The following is a 14,897-nucleotide window of genomic DNA, read 5'->3' as shown; positions in this document are numbered from 1 at the left end:
GGTCCTGGGATCGAGCCCCGCATCAGGCTCCCTGCTCAGCGGGGAGCCTGCTTCTCCCTCTCTCTCTGCCCCTGCTTGTGTTCCCTCTCTCGCTGTCTCTCTCTGTCAAATAAATAAATATTTAAAAAAAAATGTTCACACACTAAGTAGCTCTAACAGGGAAAAGCGCACAGAGAATCCGGCACATGTGACAAAGACCACTAAGGACTTGATCCCACTAAAGCATGGGATCAGGGTAATTTCCATTTCTATGCTGCTTTCCTAATTTCTCCAAATTTTCCACAATGAACATAGATTATTTTATAAAAGTAGCCATTAAGGTTTTTTCTTTTACAATTCAGCCTGGCCTGAAATGCTTTGTTTCTTCCCTTGCTACCTATGTGAATGCCTCTCTGGGGCAGGTTCAGGGCCACCTCTTCCAGGAAGGCGTCCATGGCTCCAGGAGGAACCTCCTGCTCGTGCCCCACAAGGGCCAGGCCAGGCTGAGGCACCCCAGGAGCCTGACCCCGGGGCCCCCACATGGCCTCACCACCACCACTCCCGACGCTTTGCTTACCAAGCTCTGTGTGTTCAGACACAGTGCCAAGTAACTCACCGTAAGAAAAGCACTCTTATTAACCCCATTGTACAGATGGGCAAATCGAGAATCAGGGAGGAGAGGCGCTTGCCCGGGGCCACACCGCTGGTCAGCAATGGAGTAGAGATTTCAACTTAGGCTCGCTGTCAAGTTCAGGCCACTGGTTCTTAGCCACCGTGCCCCATGCCTCCTTTGGAACTCTACCATCCTGGTTCATGGGGCCCCCAGCACTAGCACGTCTGGGCCAGACACACCTCCCTGCAGTAGTAGCAGAAGGCCACCATCCAGCCCCCTCAGCTGAGCCCCAGCCCACGTTCTTCCTCAATATCACATCCTCACACCAAGCAAGTACTGGCCCTGGGCCCTTCGTCCTGCAGCTCCTCAGGCCTGCGACGTCTTCTTTGCCAGTGGGGATGGGGGTTAGGAGGAGGGAAAGACAAGGGCAGGAACAGTGTGTACTCACTCAGTCATTCAATAAACATTTACCGAATACCCAGCTCGTTGCTAAGTTCTGGGGGGGGGGGGGGGGGGTATAAATAGCAGAGAGGAAATCAGGGACCTGGCCCTCAAGGAGCTCCTAGCCAGTAGGCCTGACAAGCCACACACAATCGCTGGGGCCCAAGGAAACCAACCCGAGATGGACGGCCGCTATGTGGGCTCCGGGGGTGCGAGAAGGATGCTGCCTCTGCTGGGCAAACAGGCTGGCCCGTGAGGCAGCACAGACGGGCACTCTGCTGAGGGAGCACTGCCGGGGGCGGGCGGCCCTGGCGCAGGGGAGACAGCTGGGGCCCACATGGCCTCTCCCCCTTGCACCCACACCCCCGCCCTTACCTGGAGGAAGATGGCAGGGCTGTGAGTTACAGGGCTCCACCTCCCCGGGCTTGGACAGCTGCAGGCTCCCGCAGTGGCTGGCCGGCCCGAGGGCACAGAGGACCTGGCGCCTCCGAGTCCCCCCGCTGCAGCTCTTGGAACACTGGGGCCCACAGGGTGGGCGTGGGAAGAGAGAACGGGCTCACCAAAGGAGAGAGACCCCGAGGCTGGGGGTCCCCACAAGGAAGGTGGGGGGAAGGTGCCTGGTGAGGCAGGTCAGATCCAGGGATGGGCACATGTCCAGCCACCTGCCAGAGACCCAAGGGACCAGGACTGGGCAGCAGGGATGAGGGGGGAAGTGGGCAAGCACTCACTAGGCCCCAGGCGCCCACATGCCAGGCCTGGTCATGGATGGGGGGACAGTCTTCACGCACACAGGGTTCAGTGATGGGGGGGCGGTCCTCCGAGGAGCACGCTGTAGCATGGAGCAGAGACCCCTCATCACTCCGGCAAGTGACGCTCCGCCTCCGGACGCCAGCACCGCAGCTGACGGAGCACTGTAAGGAGCAGGCTGTCGGCGGGAGCTTGTCCTCGCCCAGAGGAGCCATGCCAGGTCAGACAGCTGGAGGCCGCCCCGCCTGGCAGGGAGGGTGGACAGCTCCTTACGGCCCATGCCCAGCTCCCAGGCTCAGAGAGGCTGAGCCACTCCTCTGAGGTCACGTAGCCTACACCACGCCTGCTGACACCAAGCTTAGGGACATTTTACACATTCCCTTGTTCGAGACTTGAACATATGTAGGTGCTGGATGCAGTGACCAGCAGCCCCAGTCAGGGCTGGCTCCTCCCTCACCCCCAAAGCAAGGCGCCCGGCTGCTCCTTCATGCCAAGACAAAGGCTTTCCCGCCCCGCCTGGGATCCTGGAGGAGGAGGAGGAGTCCAAACACCTGCTCCTAGTCCCAGCCTCCACAGTGGCTTCCAAGACGACCTAGCAGGTCACTTTACCTCCCAGGACCTGTTTCCTCCGGTGGAGGCCAAGCTTCCCAGCCCAGCTCTGCTGAGACCCCAGTCCCTAGACCCAGCGCCTGATTCTGTCCCCACCCTGCCCCAGCCCCATGGGGCAGAGGCCTCACCTCTCCCCAGGGCTCTGCCCTCCAGGCTGCACAGCGCTGCAGGTGGCAAGCCCGCGTGGTGGGGGGCTTCCCAGGCAGGCCTGCACACTCTGCCTCCTCGGCGGCCTCCTGGACGCCAGCCCCATCAGACGAGATGCAGTAGACAGAGCGGGACTGGGAGCCACCACCACAGGAAGCCGAGCAGGGCGACCAGGGCCCCGTCTTCCAGCTGGCAGGGAGCAGGGATCCGGTGAGGCCAGCCCAGCAGCAGGGCCGGAGTCCAGGGAGCACCAACTGTCACACACAGGAGCGGACTAGGGACCCCCCAACCTGGCCCATCCTAACATCTGGGCCTGTACGGGTGGGGGGGGCAGAAAGCTTTGCATAAAAGGCCAAGCCCACCCCCCGCCCCGCTCTGCTTGCCATCTCCCACCACCGAGCACCGGTCCCTACAACACAGAGCCTGGCTGCCCGCCCCCTTAGCTCCTGTCCTCACCTGTATCCCCTGTTCTCACCAGGTCCCCTGTCAGCCCCAGCCAGACTCCATTGCCTCTGTGTCTGACGTGAGTTGGGGGCATCTCCCAGAGGGGCCATGCTCACCCACTGAGGCACCGGAGGAAAGGGCAGGCCCAGCTGCACCATGCAAAGCCAAGCCCACCACCATCCTGCAAGGCCAGATGCCACCAAGGCCTGGAGGGCAGAAGGACGGCACCAGCCGGGCAGGGAGCCTGCGGCCTGCAGATTACCTGTTCCTGCACACACGCTGGGCCCCAGCAAGGTGCCATGCTCTGGGCCGGTGCAGGTAAGAGGTCCTTCGTGCGGGAACAAAGGCATTGCGGATGCCCACAGGCCCCCTGGCCCAGTCCCTGGCCCACTTCCTGGCATCTGTCAAGCCAAGTCCCCTGGCGGCTTGGACAGGGCCTCTAGTAACTTCCCCCTCACCCCCACTATCAGCCTGGACGCTCTGGACACTGAGTGGGCACACACAGGTGGACAGAATAGCCCAGGAGCTCATGCCCCCCATCCCACTGCTTCCCCCCGTTACAGCTGCCTCCTCCCCACTCCACCACAGCTGTAGGGAGCTGTTTGCTCAACACCTAGAGTAGCCCAGAGACCCCACTGCCTTCCCACCCAAGGGTTTGGGCCCCACCATGGGGGGAGGGGCTGGCAAGGGCCTTACCGCTTGGTCTGCGGGCAGGGGTGAGTGCTGCAGGGGCGGCGGTCAGCCGGCCGCAACTGATGCTGGCACATGTGGTCAGGGTATACCTCGTTGTCAGTGGTGCAGAACACCGGGCGGGACTGGTGACCTGCAGAGGCCCGGCCATCAAGGGCAGGTGGTCAGTCAGCAGTCACCAAATGCATTCTCTGGGCTGGACCCCATTCTGCACACATCTCAAGTGTCGTCTTGATTAAGCCTCAGATGACCCCTTGGGATGAGTGCCATCATCACCCCCAATTCACAGAGGAGGAAACTGAGGCTTGAGGGGTGTTATCTGAGGGTGCTAGAGCCCTGCTCTGACACCTGGTCAACCCGCTGGGCTGGGCCTCTGCTGCCCATGAAGTGCTGTCTCCTCCGGGATTCCGCCACCTCGGGGAAGCCTCTGGTTCTCTTAGCTTCAGGGTTGGGTGAGGGGGACCTTTCATGGAGTCCCCGAGGCCTGCGGTTTCCCCGCGTGATCCCCACGACATGCAAATGGCTCACCTCCACCGCATTCGGCGCTGCAGTCACTCCACGAGCCGTGGCTCCAGCGGAAGCCGGGCCGGGGGCTGCCCAGGGCCAGGTGGTACTCGTAGTGCACGCCGGGGTTGGGCTCCTGGCTGAGGAGCTGTGCGGGAGGGTCCTCGCTGAGACCTGCCCCCCCCCAGGGGGACCCTCCCCCCTTCACCTCCGGGGCACCGGAGGACCGGGCGTCTCCCCCCACCCCCCGCCACCACCCACCAGCCCCTCACCTCGATGACCAGGGGCTCAGAGGTGGGACCACGAGCGAGGAGCCGCTCAGGCGCCAGGTCCCCCTCGGCCCCGCGCTCGTAGTGCAGGACGGTGCTGGCCGCGGGCAGGGCCCAGGCGCCCCCAATGGTCCAGTGACCATTGAGGTAGTATTCGCCGTGCACGCTCTTCACCGCTGCACAGGGGTGAGGCACCAGGTGAGCTGCCGCAGAGGGACCCGCCGCCCCGCCATGGCCCAGACTCACCCCAGACCGCACTCACCCAAGAAATTCCTGCTGGCCGCCACCTCCTCCACGCGGATGCTGGTGGCCCCCGTGGGAATTATGAGGATCTGGTTGTAGCCTGCGGGGGCAGAGATGCTCTGGGACCACCCACGCCCCTCGCAGCACAGCCGGGATCAGGGACTGGCAAGCGGAACCCAGCAGGGCTGTGCCGCTCGGGGGCTCAGGGCAGAGTCCTCCAGAAGGGGGAAGCAGCTTTAGGAAGGGTGGGCAGGCTGGGGCACCCGAAATGACTGGGAAGTGGGGGGACAGCTGGGGACGCACGGGAAGGGGCGAGGAGGGGCATCCAGCCGACAGCAGGGTGCGCTTACACCAGGTAAATGGGCAGAGGTCCTTACGAGCCTAAGCCCACAGGCTCTGTGACCTGAGTGCCAGATCAGACCCCCTCAGGGCCACCAGGGTGACTCAGCTGGAACAGAAGTCAGGCAAGGAAGGGACAGGTGACAGACCCTCCCCTCAACTGCCTGTGCCTCCCCCCAGGACTCCCACCTCTGCTGAGGTCATTGGCATCAAAGGTGCCCGTGACGGGGTAGCAGGTCGTGCCGTCACCCCCACACTGCAGACACTTGTCCTCCTCCTTTGAGGAGTCGAGGTTGTGGTCACAGCCGACGACCTACCGGGCAGAGATGAGGAGAAGGGAGAGCAGAGGGCATCACAGATGCGTCAGGATTCAAACCCAGGTCGCTGCTCCAATCAGGGAGGGGCAGTAGCTATTCATCAGCCACTGAGGCCTGTCAACACTGCATCTGGCCCGCCACGGACAGCCTACACCTTCCGCCGGCTCAGCCCGTCTCCCCTTCTCTGCCAACAATGCCTCATCTTCCTTTGGGGACCTCCTCTCTCCCAGTTTGGACAGAGCTCCCCAACAGTGAGTGTGGGCAAGTCAGTGGGTTCCACGCTCTGCTCCAAGAGAGTGGTTCACGGGAAGCCCCCAGCCAAGACAAAGCCGAGGCAACCCCAGGTTGCTGGGACTCCTGGGAAGTGGGCATCCTTTCCAGCCAGAGCTGGGAACTGCTGGTGGCCATCTGCACACCTCACAGGATCCCAGTGCCCACCCAGAGGAGAGTAAAGCCCAGAGGGGAGGAGACATTTCCAGCCCCTTGCAGCCAGCCAGCCCACCCCTCGATGGCTTTCTTCCCCTTTGTCAGTTTTAGTGGGGTTTCTGTAACTTGCCACCCAGAGGGTTGCTCCTATAGTGGCGCCAGTTTCCAAAGGGCAAAGGGAAGAAGGACGCAGGGCATCTGTGATGCAGAGACACCTAAAAGCTTGATGAGAAGACATCAAGCTCAGGAGAGCCACTGGCCGTGCTGGTGCAGGGCAGGGAAACATCCGGCAGTAAGCCCCAGGCCAGCCCCCAGGTGGGCGGGGTGGGCAGGATCACCACTCACCCGGCAGCTGCCATCCACACAGACATCCCGGGTGCCAGGCTCACAGGGCGTCCCGTCCACAACAGCCTCCCTGTGCTTGAAGTAGAAGTTCTCCCCCTTGGGAATGCAGTTCAGTTCGCACTTGTTCGGGGCTGAGGCAGACAAAGGGGAAAGCTGAGATCCCAAGCAAACTGCAAGTCGTATCCTGGGCACAATGAAGCATGGGCGGGGGCCAGAAGCACACAAGTGGGGGGCGAGGGGGGACAGAAAGTCCTTGCATCGGCTCTCCCAGGTGGCTCAGAATCCCACCCCACCCCAGCCCCACCCCCATGGGAAGCAACCATTCACAAAACTGCGGCCTCTCTGGGGATCAAGTGGATGAAAAATCCCAGGATAGGGAAGAAGCTAGCCCCTTGGAAAGGTCTATCTCAGCCTTATAATAAGCCCGTGTGTTAATGATCAGCTCCTCTGAGTCAGTTATTAATAGACCACTATGCATGTGGGCTATGCTGTAAAGTACAGGGACTAGACAGTAACATGGGGAGATGCTTCTCCCACACAGCGCAGAATGGGGCTATGGAATAATTACAAATATGTAAGTGTGGATAGAGAGAAAATAATGTGAAAAGGGCTAGACTGGAATACTAGACCAAATCCTATGAAAGGTGTGGGGTCAAGGTCATTTAGGGGTTTAAATTTTATAGCCATCTAAATATTATATACACATTGTTTAAACAGCCAAAAGTGCTAACAGGAGTGCAGTCACCTCCACCACAGAGAAGGCATCGCTCTGTGACCCTTTCCTCTATGTTCTGGTTTTTCTCTATGGATATATTTAGGGCCCCTGGGTGGTGCAGTTGGTTGAGCATCCGACTCTTGATTTCAGCTCAGGTCGTGATCTCAGGTTGTGGGATCAAGCCTCACATCGGGCTCCACACTGGGCGTGGAGTCTGCTCGGGATTCTCCCTCTCCCTCTCCCTCTGCCCGCACACAAGCATGCATGCTCTCTCAAATCTTTTTTAAAAAATATATGGATATATTTAAATTATCCAGGAGGAGCAATGAATGCCAACAGACTCCCCTGCGGTCACCCCTCTAGCCAAGACCGTGTTCCCCATCCAATAGCAGACACAGGATATAAATGTTCATTGATTTGGAAGCCAGAGTGCCATACTATCCAGGAGTCATTTGCAATGAGCAGTGACTACTAATACTCAGAAGGGGTAGCCTAAGGAATCTTCTGACTCATCTAAAATGCTTTAGTTATACACAAGTGTTTTTTTCTTAAACTAGATTTCTCTAAAAATTAACCACCCTCCTCAAAGCCACTCAGAGCAAGCCCTTGGGCCCCAGAGATCCTGAGTAAATGGACCCTTGCCATACCAAGCCCCTTGCAGCCCCGACCTGCAGTTGGCCCAAACTTGGCCTGGCCCTACCAGCGCCCCTCCTCCCCGTGGCCCCTGCACATCATGAGGACCTCTGTGCACCATGAGGAATGCTTCCAGAGCAGGCCAAAAGAGCAGGGCTCAGAATGGCACAGACATGGCCTGGTGGCTTTGTTTGAGAATGTACAGAGGGAAAGAAGGATGGAGAGACCTCAAAATGACCACCCCCCCACCCCGTTATATTACGATGAGCACCTGCTGGGAGTCCTGTGAGTTTTTAAAAGACATTTGACAGAGCATCTATAATATGGTGTAAGCGTTGTGCAATGGAAAGTCAACATACAGAAGAGATCCGAATGGGTGGGGCTCAACACAGGACAAGGCAGGGTGCAGCAGCAGGGCTGCGGGCGCTGGGACCTCCACTCACCTCCATAGTAGGGCAGCCACTTGTACCGCCTTCCCTGGAAGTCCTGGCCGTCAAACTGGGAACACTGCTCAGCCCGGAAGTCCCTGGTGCCCGCGGGGCAGCTCTGTGGGGGGCCAGCGGGAAAGGTGGGGCCTCCACCTGCCCCACTGCGCCTGGGGAGGTCTGTCCCATCCCCACCAACAGCTTCCCCCTCACCCCAGCAGCTCAGGACGGGGGTGTGGGCCCCCAGGGTTCCTGAGCTCTCCCCTGCAGGGGCTTTGGGCTGCTTGAGGGGAGGCTGTCATTCTGGGTGGGAAGTGAGGAAGGCAGGGGGGTGCACCTGCGGGAGGATGCCCCGGGGACCGGGAGGTCAGGAAGGTAGGGGGTCCCAGAAGCTGGCGTCCCCACCCTGGGGGCTTTACCTCCGTGTGGCAAGAGCGGTGGCTCCGGGCGGGGCCCACGCAGCTGGAGCCTCCATCTCTCCTGAGGATGAGAGCACTGGGAAGACCCGAACCCCGCGAACCAACACCCCCCCGCTCCTAGGGCTCTCCTGCAGGCCACGCTGGGCAGAGGAGGGGTGGCCACACACACAGATCCGCTCAGGTAGGGACAATGAGCCCCGTGTTTATACTTGGAAAAGCCAGACTCAGAAGTCTATCCTGGAGTTCCTTTAACTCGGGGCTACCTTGCCTCTTAAAGCAAATTTCCAGAGAAGACCCAAACTCTGCCTTTGGAGATAAAATAAGATGTAATGTATACCCACCTGGTAAGGTCATTCTGCCATTTAAGGAGTATACAGTGGCTGGAGCAATAGCTCATGGTTCTTGTCCTCACACGAGGTTCCCCGGAAGAGTGAGTTCAACCCATTGACAGGCAAAGGGTCACCACCCCCCTTGTTTTGTGCCCCACCCTCCTCTAGCACCTATCAGAGTGCAGGGCACACAGTAGGTGCTTAATACCTCACTTAAAGCGGGAGACGTCTATACTTAACAAAAAGGCCAAAGGGAGAGAAACTGCACAGGGTAGGCATTGAAGATTGTTCATTCGTTCACCAAGAATTTACTGCACCTGCCACATGCCAGACACAGCACTGGGAACTAGAGACCCGGGGGTGGGGAAGCAGGCACAGCTCTAGCTCTCCTGAAATAAGGCTGATTGTTGGAATCAGAGACTGGTGGGAAATGACTTGATACTCCATCCATGCTGCTCTCACAACAAACCCATGGTTCGGTGGGTTCTGCCAGGCCCAGGACCGGCTGCCCCTGACCAGCCTGCCCCCTGTCCTCTAACAAGCTGGCCCCGCCCAGCCTCCCCTACCTCTGGGAGAAGCAGGGGTGCTCCCGGAAGCTGATGCCCACTCCGCAGGTCCGGCTGCAGGGGCTCCAGGTGCCCCAGGGGCCCCAGGTGTCACTCTGTCGCCTCACCTTGGGAGCCTGGAGGAAAAGACACGCTCAGAAGTGTGAGTCGGCACTCAGAGCCCCCTCGGGCTCACCAGAGGGCCCCTGCCTAAAATCATTGCCCTCCCTCACCTTGGGAGCCTGGGATTCTCTCTACCAGAGCAAACACCAGGCGCCCCAAACACTCATTTACAAACTCAACCAGCTTTCAGCATGAGGAGCTGAGAGCCTCACAAACACGCCCTGGCCTCCTGTACCCAGCACCCGCGAGGCAGAGATCCACTTGTGGGGGGCAGGGGGTACGAGCGGGATCCCCTCCACACCGTCTCTCCCAGGAAAGAACGCACATTTGGCTTCAGCCACAGGCAGCACAGGCATGTTTTGTCCCTCTGTGATTCCCCAAACCGCGAGCTGGTGGAGTGGCGCCAGAATGAGCTCAGTCAGCCCGCCCTCCCGCTGGCCTGTTCGCACCTGCTCCTGCCGCCCTCCGCACCCAGCCCCTCCTCCTCCGACTCCCCGCACCCTGCAAGGCAACCTGGGGCCCTCTTTCCTGCTGTGCTGTTCCCCGGCCGCCCTGTGCGGGGGTGGGTGCGGGGAGGTGAGGCCGGGGTCGGCGGGCGGCTGCATCTGCCCTTCATTCCTCCCTCCCCGCTGTGGGCACTCAGAGGGACCCTGCGGGGGCTCGGCCCCCAGCCAGAGCCAGCAAGAGGGGGCAGCTGAGCTGTGGCGTGGGCGCAGGAGAGCTCACGGCCCCACCTGAGCTCACGTGCTGTGGGGAGGAAGGCGCCGGGAAAGGTTACTCAGCTGTTTCTTCGGCAGAAAGCACCTAAGAGGACCCAGGGCAATTTGTACTCCTTGACTCATTCCACCTGCACAGTAACCTGGGGATGGGGATTATAACCCCCCAGGGAAAGGGAATCTCAGGCTTGTCAAGCTATGGTCAAGCAGCAGTTAGGGGGTGGCCCTGGGTTTCCTGCTGGGGTCCTGACACTGGCACCACGGCCCCTCCACCTGGGCACCAGGGAAAGCCTGTGCCAGGGACCTCAAGGACCACGGGGTGGCAGGGGTGACTGGGAAGCTGGCAGGTGATGGAGAGGACATGAGAAAGGGGGGCTCTAGCCCACCTGCCGCTCTGACTGTGGCTGGTGCTGGGTCAGCAGAGCTTTGAAGGCCTGCCCACCGAGCACCACTGATGTCCATCTCGGCCTGCCCCTGCAGCCCTTCTCATCCTTGACTCACACTCCACAGTGTGGCATCTCCCTTGCCTTCCCCAAGGACCGCCTGCCTCACAGAGGGGTGGGCAGGGCTGTGGGACTGCCCCTGTGAAGAGCTCTCCAGGGGCAGGGTGGGACCCGGCTGCTTCTGTGCCCTCCATTCTGTCAATGCCAGGAGCAGCATCCAGGACAAAGCCCACCTCTATGGACCCTCCCCTCCGCAGAGGTGGGTCCTGCCTTCTAGAAGACTTCTTGTATAACCTCAGGATCCAGGTTTGTTCTCCAAGGAGCCCCGTCTTTTGTGCCCCGTTAACAAAACAGCTACTCTGATCACCAGTTGGCTCCTGTGTCCACTCTCCAAATCTGCACTATAATGTGGTAACGGTTAGCTACATGTGGCTATTTAGGTTAATTAAAATCAAATCAAACACGTAATTCTTCAGTGGCAATAACCATGTTTCATGGACTCAGTGGCCACAGAACCAAGTGTCTATCTTACTGGACAGCACAGTTTAGAACATTTTTTATCATCTCAGAAAGTTCTATTGGCCATCCCTGCTCCATCTAGAGCTAAAGCCCCACGGCGGGGGCACCTCTAAGCACAGTCAAGGTGAGGGGCAGCTCAACTGGGTCCCAGCAGATGATGGGATGGGCCATCTAGCCCTGCACTTTGGCTGGTGCCAGCACCGCCCCCTCCCTTTCCTTCCACCTTGGAAGGCCACCCCGGGGAGGGGGGGGTCCCAGCATTAGGGTGCACCTAGCACCTTCGGAAGGTGGACGGCGGTGGGAAGTTGCCAGTCCTGTGCACTGCGTCCTGCAGCGGGGAGGGCAGCTCTGGGCCCCTTGGTCAGACCGCTTCAAGGCTGCACCCCTTTTTCTGAAAGAGCTGGGGGGGTCCCAGGGCTCGCCTTCTCCCACCAACTTCCCCTCGCCGCGGGGAGCGGGGGTGGGGGAGGCGAGCAGCGAGCAGGGCGGCACTCACCAAGGACCCGGGCGCCGGGGCCAGCAGCAGGGGCACGAACAGGAGCAGCCGCATCTCGGCCTGCGGGAGAGGCCAGAGTTGGAGCGGGCAGGGACCCGGGCTCGGTCCGCGGTCCTGCGGGCAGGGGCGCGTCCCTCCGTCCGCGTTGCCCACCCGTGACCGCAGAGCCGCAGAAGGGCGAGCGGGAACGCCGCGGGGCTCAGTGGGCCGTGGCACTCACGTGGGGGACAAAAGGCCCGCCTACTATTGGCTCCTAAAAGTTCAAGAGTACCTTCTTTCAAGATTTCAAAGGGGAAAAAAGAGGGCAATTAAAAATACTTGTTGTTGAAGGACAGGTTCAGAATCAAAGCAATCAGTCTCACGGGTTTTAATTTAGCAAAAGATTCGTTTTTTAAAAGCCGTTATACCAGTTTTTTTTAAACTTAATTTTTTTAGGGTGCCTGGGTGGCTCAGTTGACTAAGCGACTGCCATCAGCTCAGGTCATGATCCTGGAGTCCTGGGATCGAGTCCCGCATCGGGCTCCCTGCTCAGCAGGAAGTTTGTTTCTCCCTCTGACCCTCCCCCCTCTCATGCTATCTCTATCTCATTCCCTCTCTCAAATAAATAAATAAAATCTTTAAAAAAATAACATTTTTAAAAGATTTTATTTATTTGATGGAGAGCGAGCGCGCACAAGCAGGGAGAGGCAGGCAGAGGGAGAGGGAGAAGCAGACTCCCCGCTGAGCAGGGTGGCCGATGCCGGGCTCGATCCCAGGCCCCGAGATCATGACCTGAGCCGAAGGCAGACACTCAACTGACTGAGCCACCCAGGCGCCCGTTAATATATATATTTTTTAAAGAAACTCTCGGAAGATGCTTTTAAAACTCAAATGCTTTAAAAACGTCAATTGTATCCTACTTTAAATGCAAGCCAGCATTTCTCTGCACAAGAAAACTCCACAAGTCGATTCTGTAACCAGTGTGTGTGTGTGTGTGTGTGTGTACATGCAGTGTGGTGTCTGAGTGTGCAGGCTTTGGATGACTCTGCAGGAGGAATGTAGTGTGTGCACAGGTCCAAGGAGGTGTATGTAGCATGTGCGTGTACACAGTGTATGTGTGCAGTGCGGCGTGAGTGTGCAAGGAGGGTGTGTGTGCACTGTGCTGTTCTGTCCGTGCACAGCACGTGCATATGTGCATGTGTGTACATGTCATCGTATTGGAGAATGACATAAGCAATATGCTCCTTCAGTATGAAACATTAAACAAGTACTGACTTGTACGTTTAAATTTAAAAATCTGTAATCTACCAATGTTATAAATTTTTTAATTATAAAATGACTTCATTTTGCAAGGACAAAACAGCATACTAAGCCAAGTTCAGCAAATTTTAACCTGGCACATTTAGCGACGTACATGCTTCGTTAATTTAGCACAAACGGTGATTCATTTAGTCATTTTCACAGTCAAATCAGAGGTTTCTGGGGCTAGCAGGTGGGGGGGGGTTGAGGGGGGTGCCGCCTCCTCACCCACACGTCGCCACCCCCACCGACCTCTGCTCTGCGCCCGCAGCTCCTGTAAGGGCAGCGTGGGAGAGGGGAGGCCCGGGTTTTAGGACCAATGACAAGATGAGCGACAAGGGATGCTTCTCTAAAGGAGACCGCCTTTAGGAACGGAGGCGAGCAGAGCCAAGGGAAAGACTGGAGAAAAGACTGTACTTATAATTGCTACTAGGTTCTACCACCACTGCTACAATTGCACTAGATCAAGACCCCCAGCTGCAATCCCGAAGTCCCGAAAGTCAGAAAGGTTATTTCAATTCACTTGGGAGAAAAACAGAAACAAGACACTGTCCAACTCCAGGGCCAGCCCTGGGTCCTGGGCCCCCCCCCCGGACTACCCTGCGGGGTTCCCCCAGCTGCCCGAGGGTCCGGCCCGCTGCGCCCCCGGCCGGCAGTGTGCGCTCCTTTCACGTCGTGTCCCCGAGGAACGCGGCGGGGCCTGACCAGGGCCGAAGCAGCGGCCGGGGGGTGCTCCGCGGCCGAGCAGGTCTGCGCCTCCTCGCGGGTGCTGGTCCCGGACCCGCGCTCGGGGTCCCTGAGCGCCCGGCGCCGCATCCCCGCACCGCCCCCGACGGACACCCGGACGCCCGAGGCCGGCGCGAAGCCCTTCCCCGTCCGGCCCCTACTCAGGAATCTTCCCGGCTTCGGTCACGAGGAGGCGCCCGCGGCCCGCACGCCCAGCTCGGGGACGGGCCCCACACCCCTCCAACCGCCCGGGAACGCGCCCGGTGCAGCCCCCGAAAGCGGAAAGGTGCGCTTCCCACGCGAGGCGCCGGGGCGACCCGGCACGTGCTTGCCCTGGCGGCACCTCGGAGGGGGGCGCGCTCGGTCTGCGGAGCCCGGTGCCCGGTTGGCGCGGGAACCGCGTCCCACCGAGACTAGGTCCGAGGGGGCGGGCGGCGTGGGCGCGGGGCCTGGGGTCGCGTCCGGCTGCCCAGCACGAGACCCCGTACCTCCCCGCTTCTCCTGCCCGCCGGTGACCTCCCAGCCCCGCGCGAGGGCGCGCGGTGCGGAGCGGTGACCTGGCTGACAGAGCCGGAGGCGGGGTCTCCCCGGGGATCCCCCACTTCCTCCGGCACGTCTCTGCCCGCGGGCCGGGCGGGGCCGTTCCTGTAGCAGCCCCGGGCCGAGCCGCCCCTGCCGCCGGGTCCCGGTCCCTCGGCTTTCCTACCTGTCTCCGGGCGCGCAGGACCCGCAGTGCCGCTCCGTCGGTGCCCGCCCTGGGAATGGGAGGCTGGCCTGGCGACGCGGAACGCCTGCGGAGGTTGGACTTTCTCTCCCTGCCGCTGGCTGGCTGCCTCCCCACCCCAACTCCCCCCACCCGGCTCTGCAGACACCCATCCCCAATCCCAGTGGAGCGGCCCCCACAGTGGCCGGTGCTGCATCCCCTTGGGTCTGTGCCAGGGCCTGGCTTGCCCTCCACTCTGTGTTTCCTCTCTTGGGCGGGCACCAGTCACCACCCCGTCCCATTTCCTCTGTGCCTAAGTCACCCACCTTTTTTTTTTTTTTTAAGATTTTATTTATTTGAGAGAGAGAGAATGAGAGCACGAGAGGGAAGAGGGTCAGAGGGAGAAGCAGAGCCCCTGCTGAGCAGGGAGCCCGATGCGGGACTCGATTCCGGGACTCCAGGATCATGACCTGAGCCGAAGGTAGTCGCTTAACCAACTGAGCCACCCAGGCGCGCAGTCACCCACCTTTGTATCATCCCCCCTCCATGCCCCTCTTAACTCACAACACACCTCGGTGTCGGGCTCTCTGCTCCTCTAACACCCTGGAACTCTATACAGGGAGACCTCACTCTATTTGGCCTCCTGGGGTTGGTTGTTTTGGGATTTTGCGGGCTTTTTTCTGATTGGCTTTATTCCGCTTTGCAGATAAATTG

The 14,897-nt window shown here is 59.7% G+C and overlaps 1 protein-coding gene across 3 annotated transcripts in view; it reads right to left on the bottom strand.

Moving 5' to 3' along the window:
• The window catches only part of PAPLN (papilin, proteoglycan like sulfated glycoprotein), a 32,039-nt gene extending 17,763 nt beyond the window's left edge, over positions 1–14,276 (bottom strand). The window contains exons 1-14 of one of the 3 annotated variants that reach the window (XM_025869705.2): positions 14,187–14,276; positions 11,477–11,536; positions 9,201–9,316; positions 8,306–8,366; positions 7,905–8,007; positions 6,114–6,244; positions 5,215–5,338; positions 4,706–4,786; positions 4,447–4,619; positions 4,199–4,322; positions 3,677–3,803; positions 2,518–2,725; positions 1,762–1,944; positions 1,409–1,550 (exon numbers count right to left, since the gene is read on the bottom strand). In XM_025869705.2, coding sequence (XP_025725490.1) covers positions 1,409–1,550; positions 1,762–1,944; positions 2,518–2,725; positions 3,677–3,803; positions 4,199–4,322; positions 4,447–4,619; positions 4,706–4,786; positions 5,215–5,338; positions 6,114–6,244; positions 7,905–8,007; positions 8,306–8,366; positions 9,201–9,316; positions 11,477–11,530 — 1,627 coding nt within the window. In that variant the 5' untranslated portion in view covers positions 11,531–11,536; positions 14,187–14,276. Of the gene's footprint in view, positions 1–1,408; positions 1,551–1,761; positions 1,945–2,517; positions 2,726–3,676; positions 3,804–4,198; positions 4,323–4,446; positions 4,620–4,705; positions 4,787–5,214; positions 5,339–6,113; positions 6,245–7,904; positions 8,008–8,305; positions 8,367–9,200; positions 9,317–11,476; positions 11,537–14,037; positions 14,057–14,186 lie in introns of those variants that run through there. The other 2 variants (XM_025869707.2, XM_073895483.1) reach the window with 2 other exon arrangements.
• Positions 14,277–14,897: the final 621 nt, after the last annotated feature.

This window comes from Callorhinus ursinus, unplaced genomic scaffold, assembly GCF_003265705.2.
Source record: "Callorhinus ursinus isolate GAN/ISIS: 27379988/994484 unplaced genomic scaffold, GSC_fseal_2.0 scaffold8, whole genome shotgun sequence".
NCBI lineage: Eukaryota > Metazoa > Chordata > Mammalia > Carnivora > Otariidae > Callorhinus > Callorhinus ursinus.
Note: the sequence above shows the minus strand (reverse complement) of the source record. Positions and strands in the feature narration are given on the sequence as shown.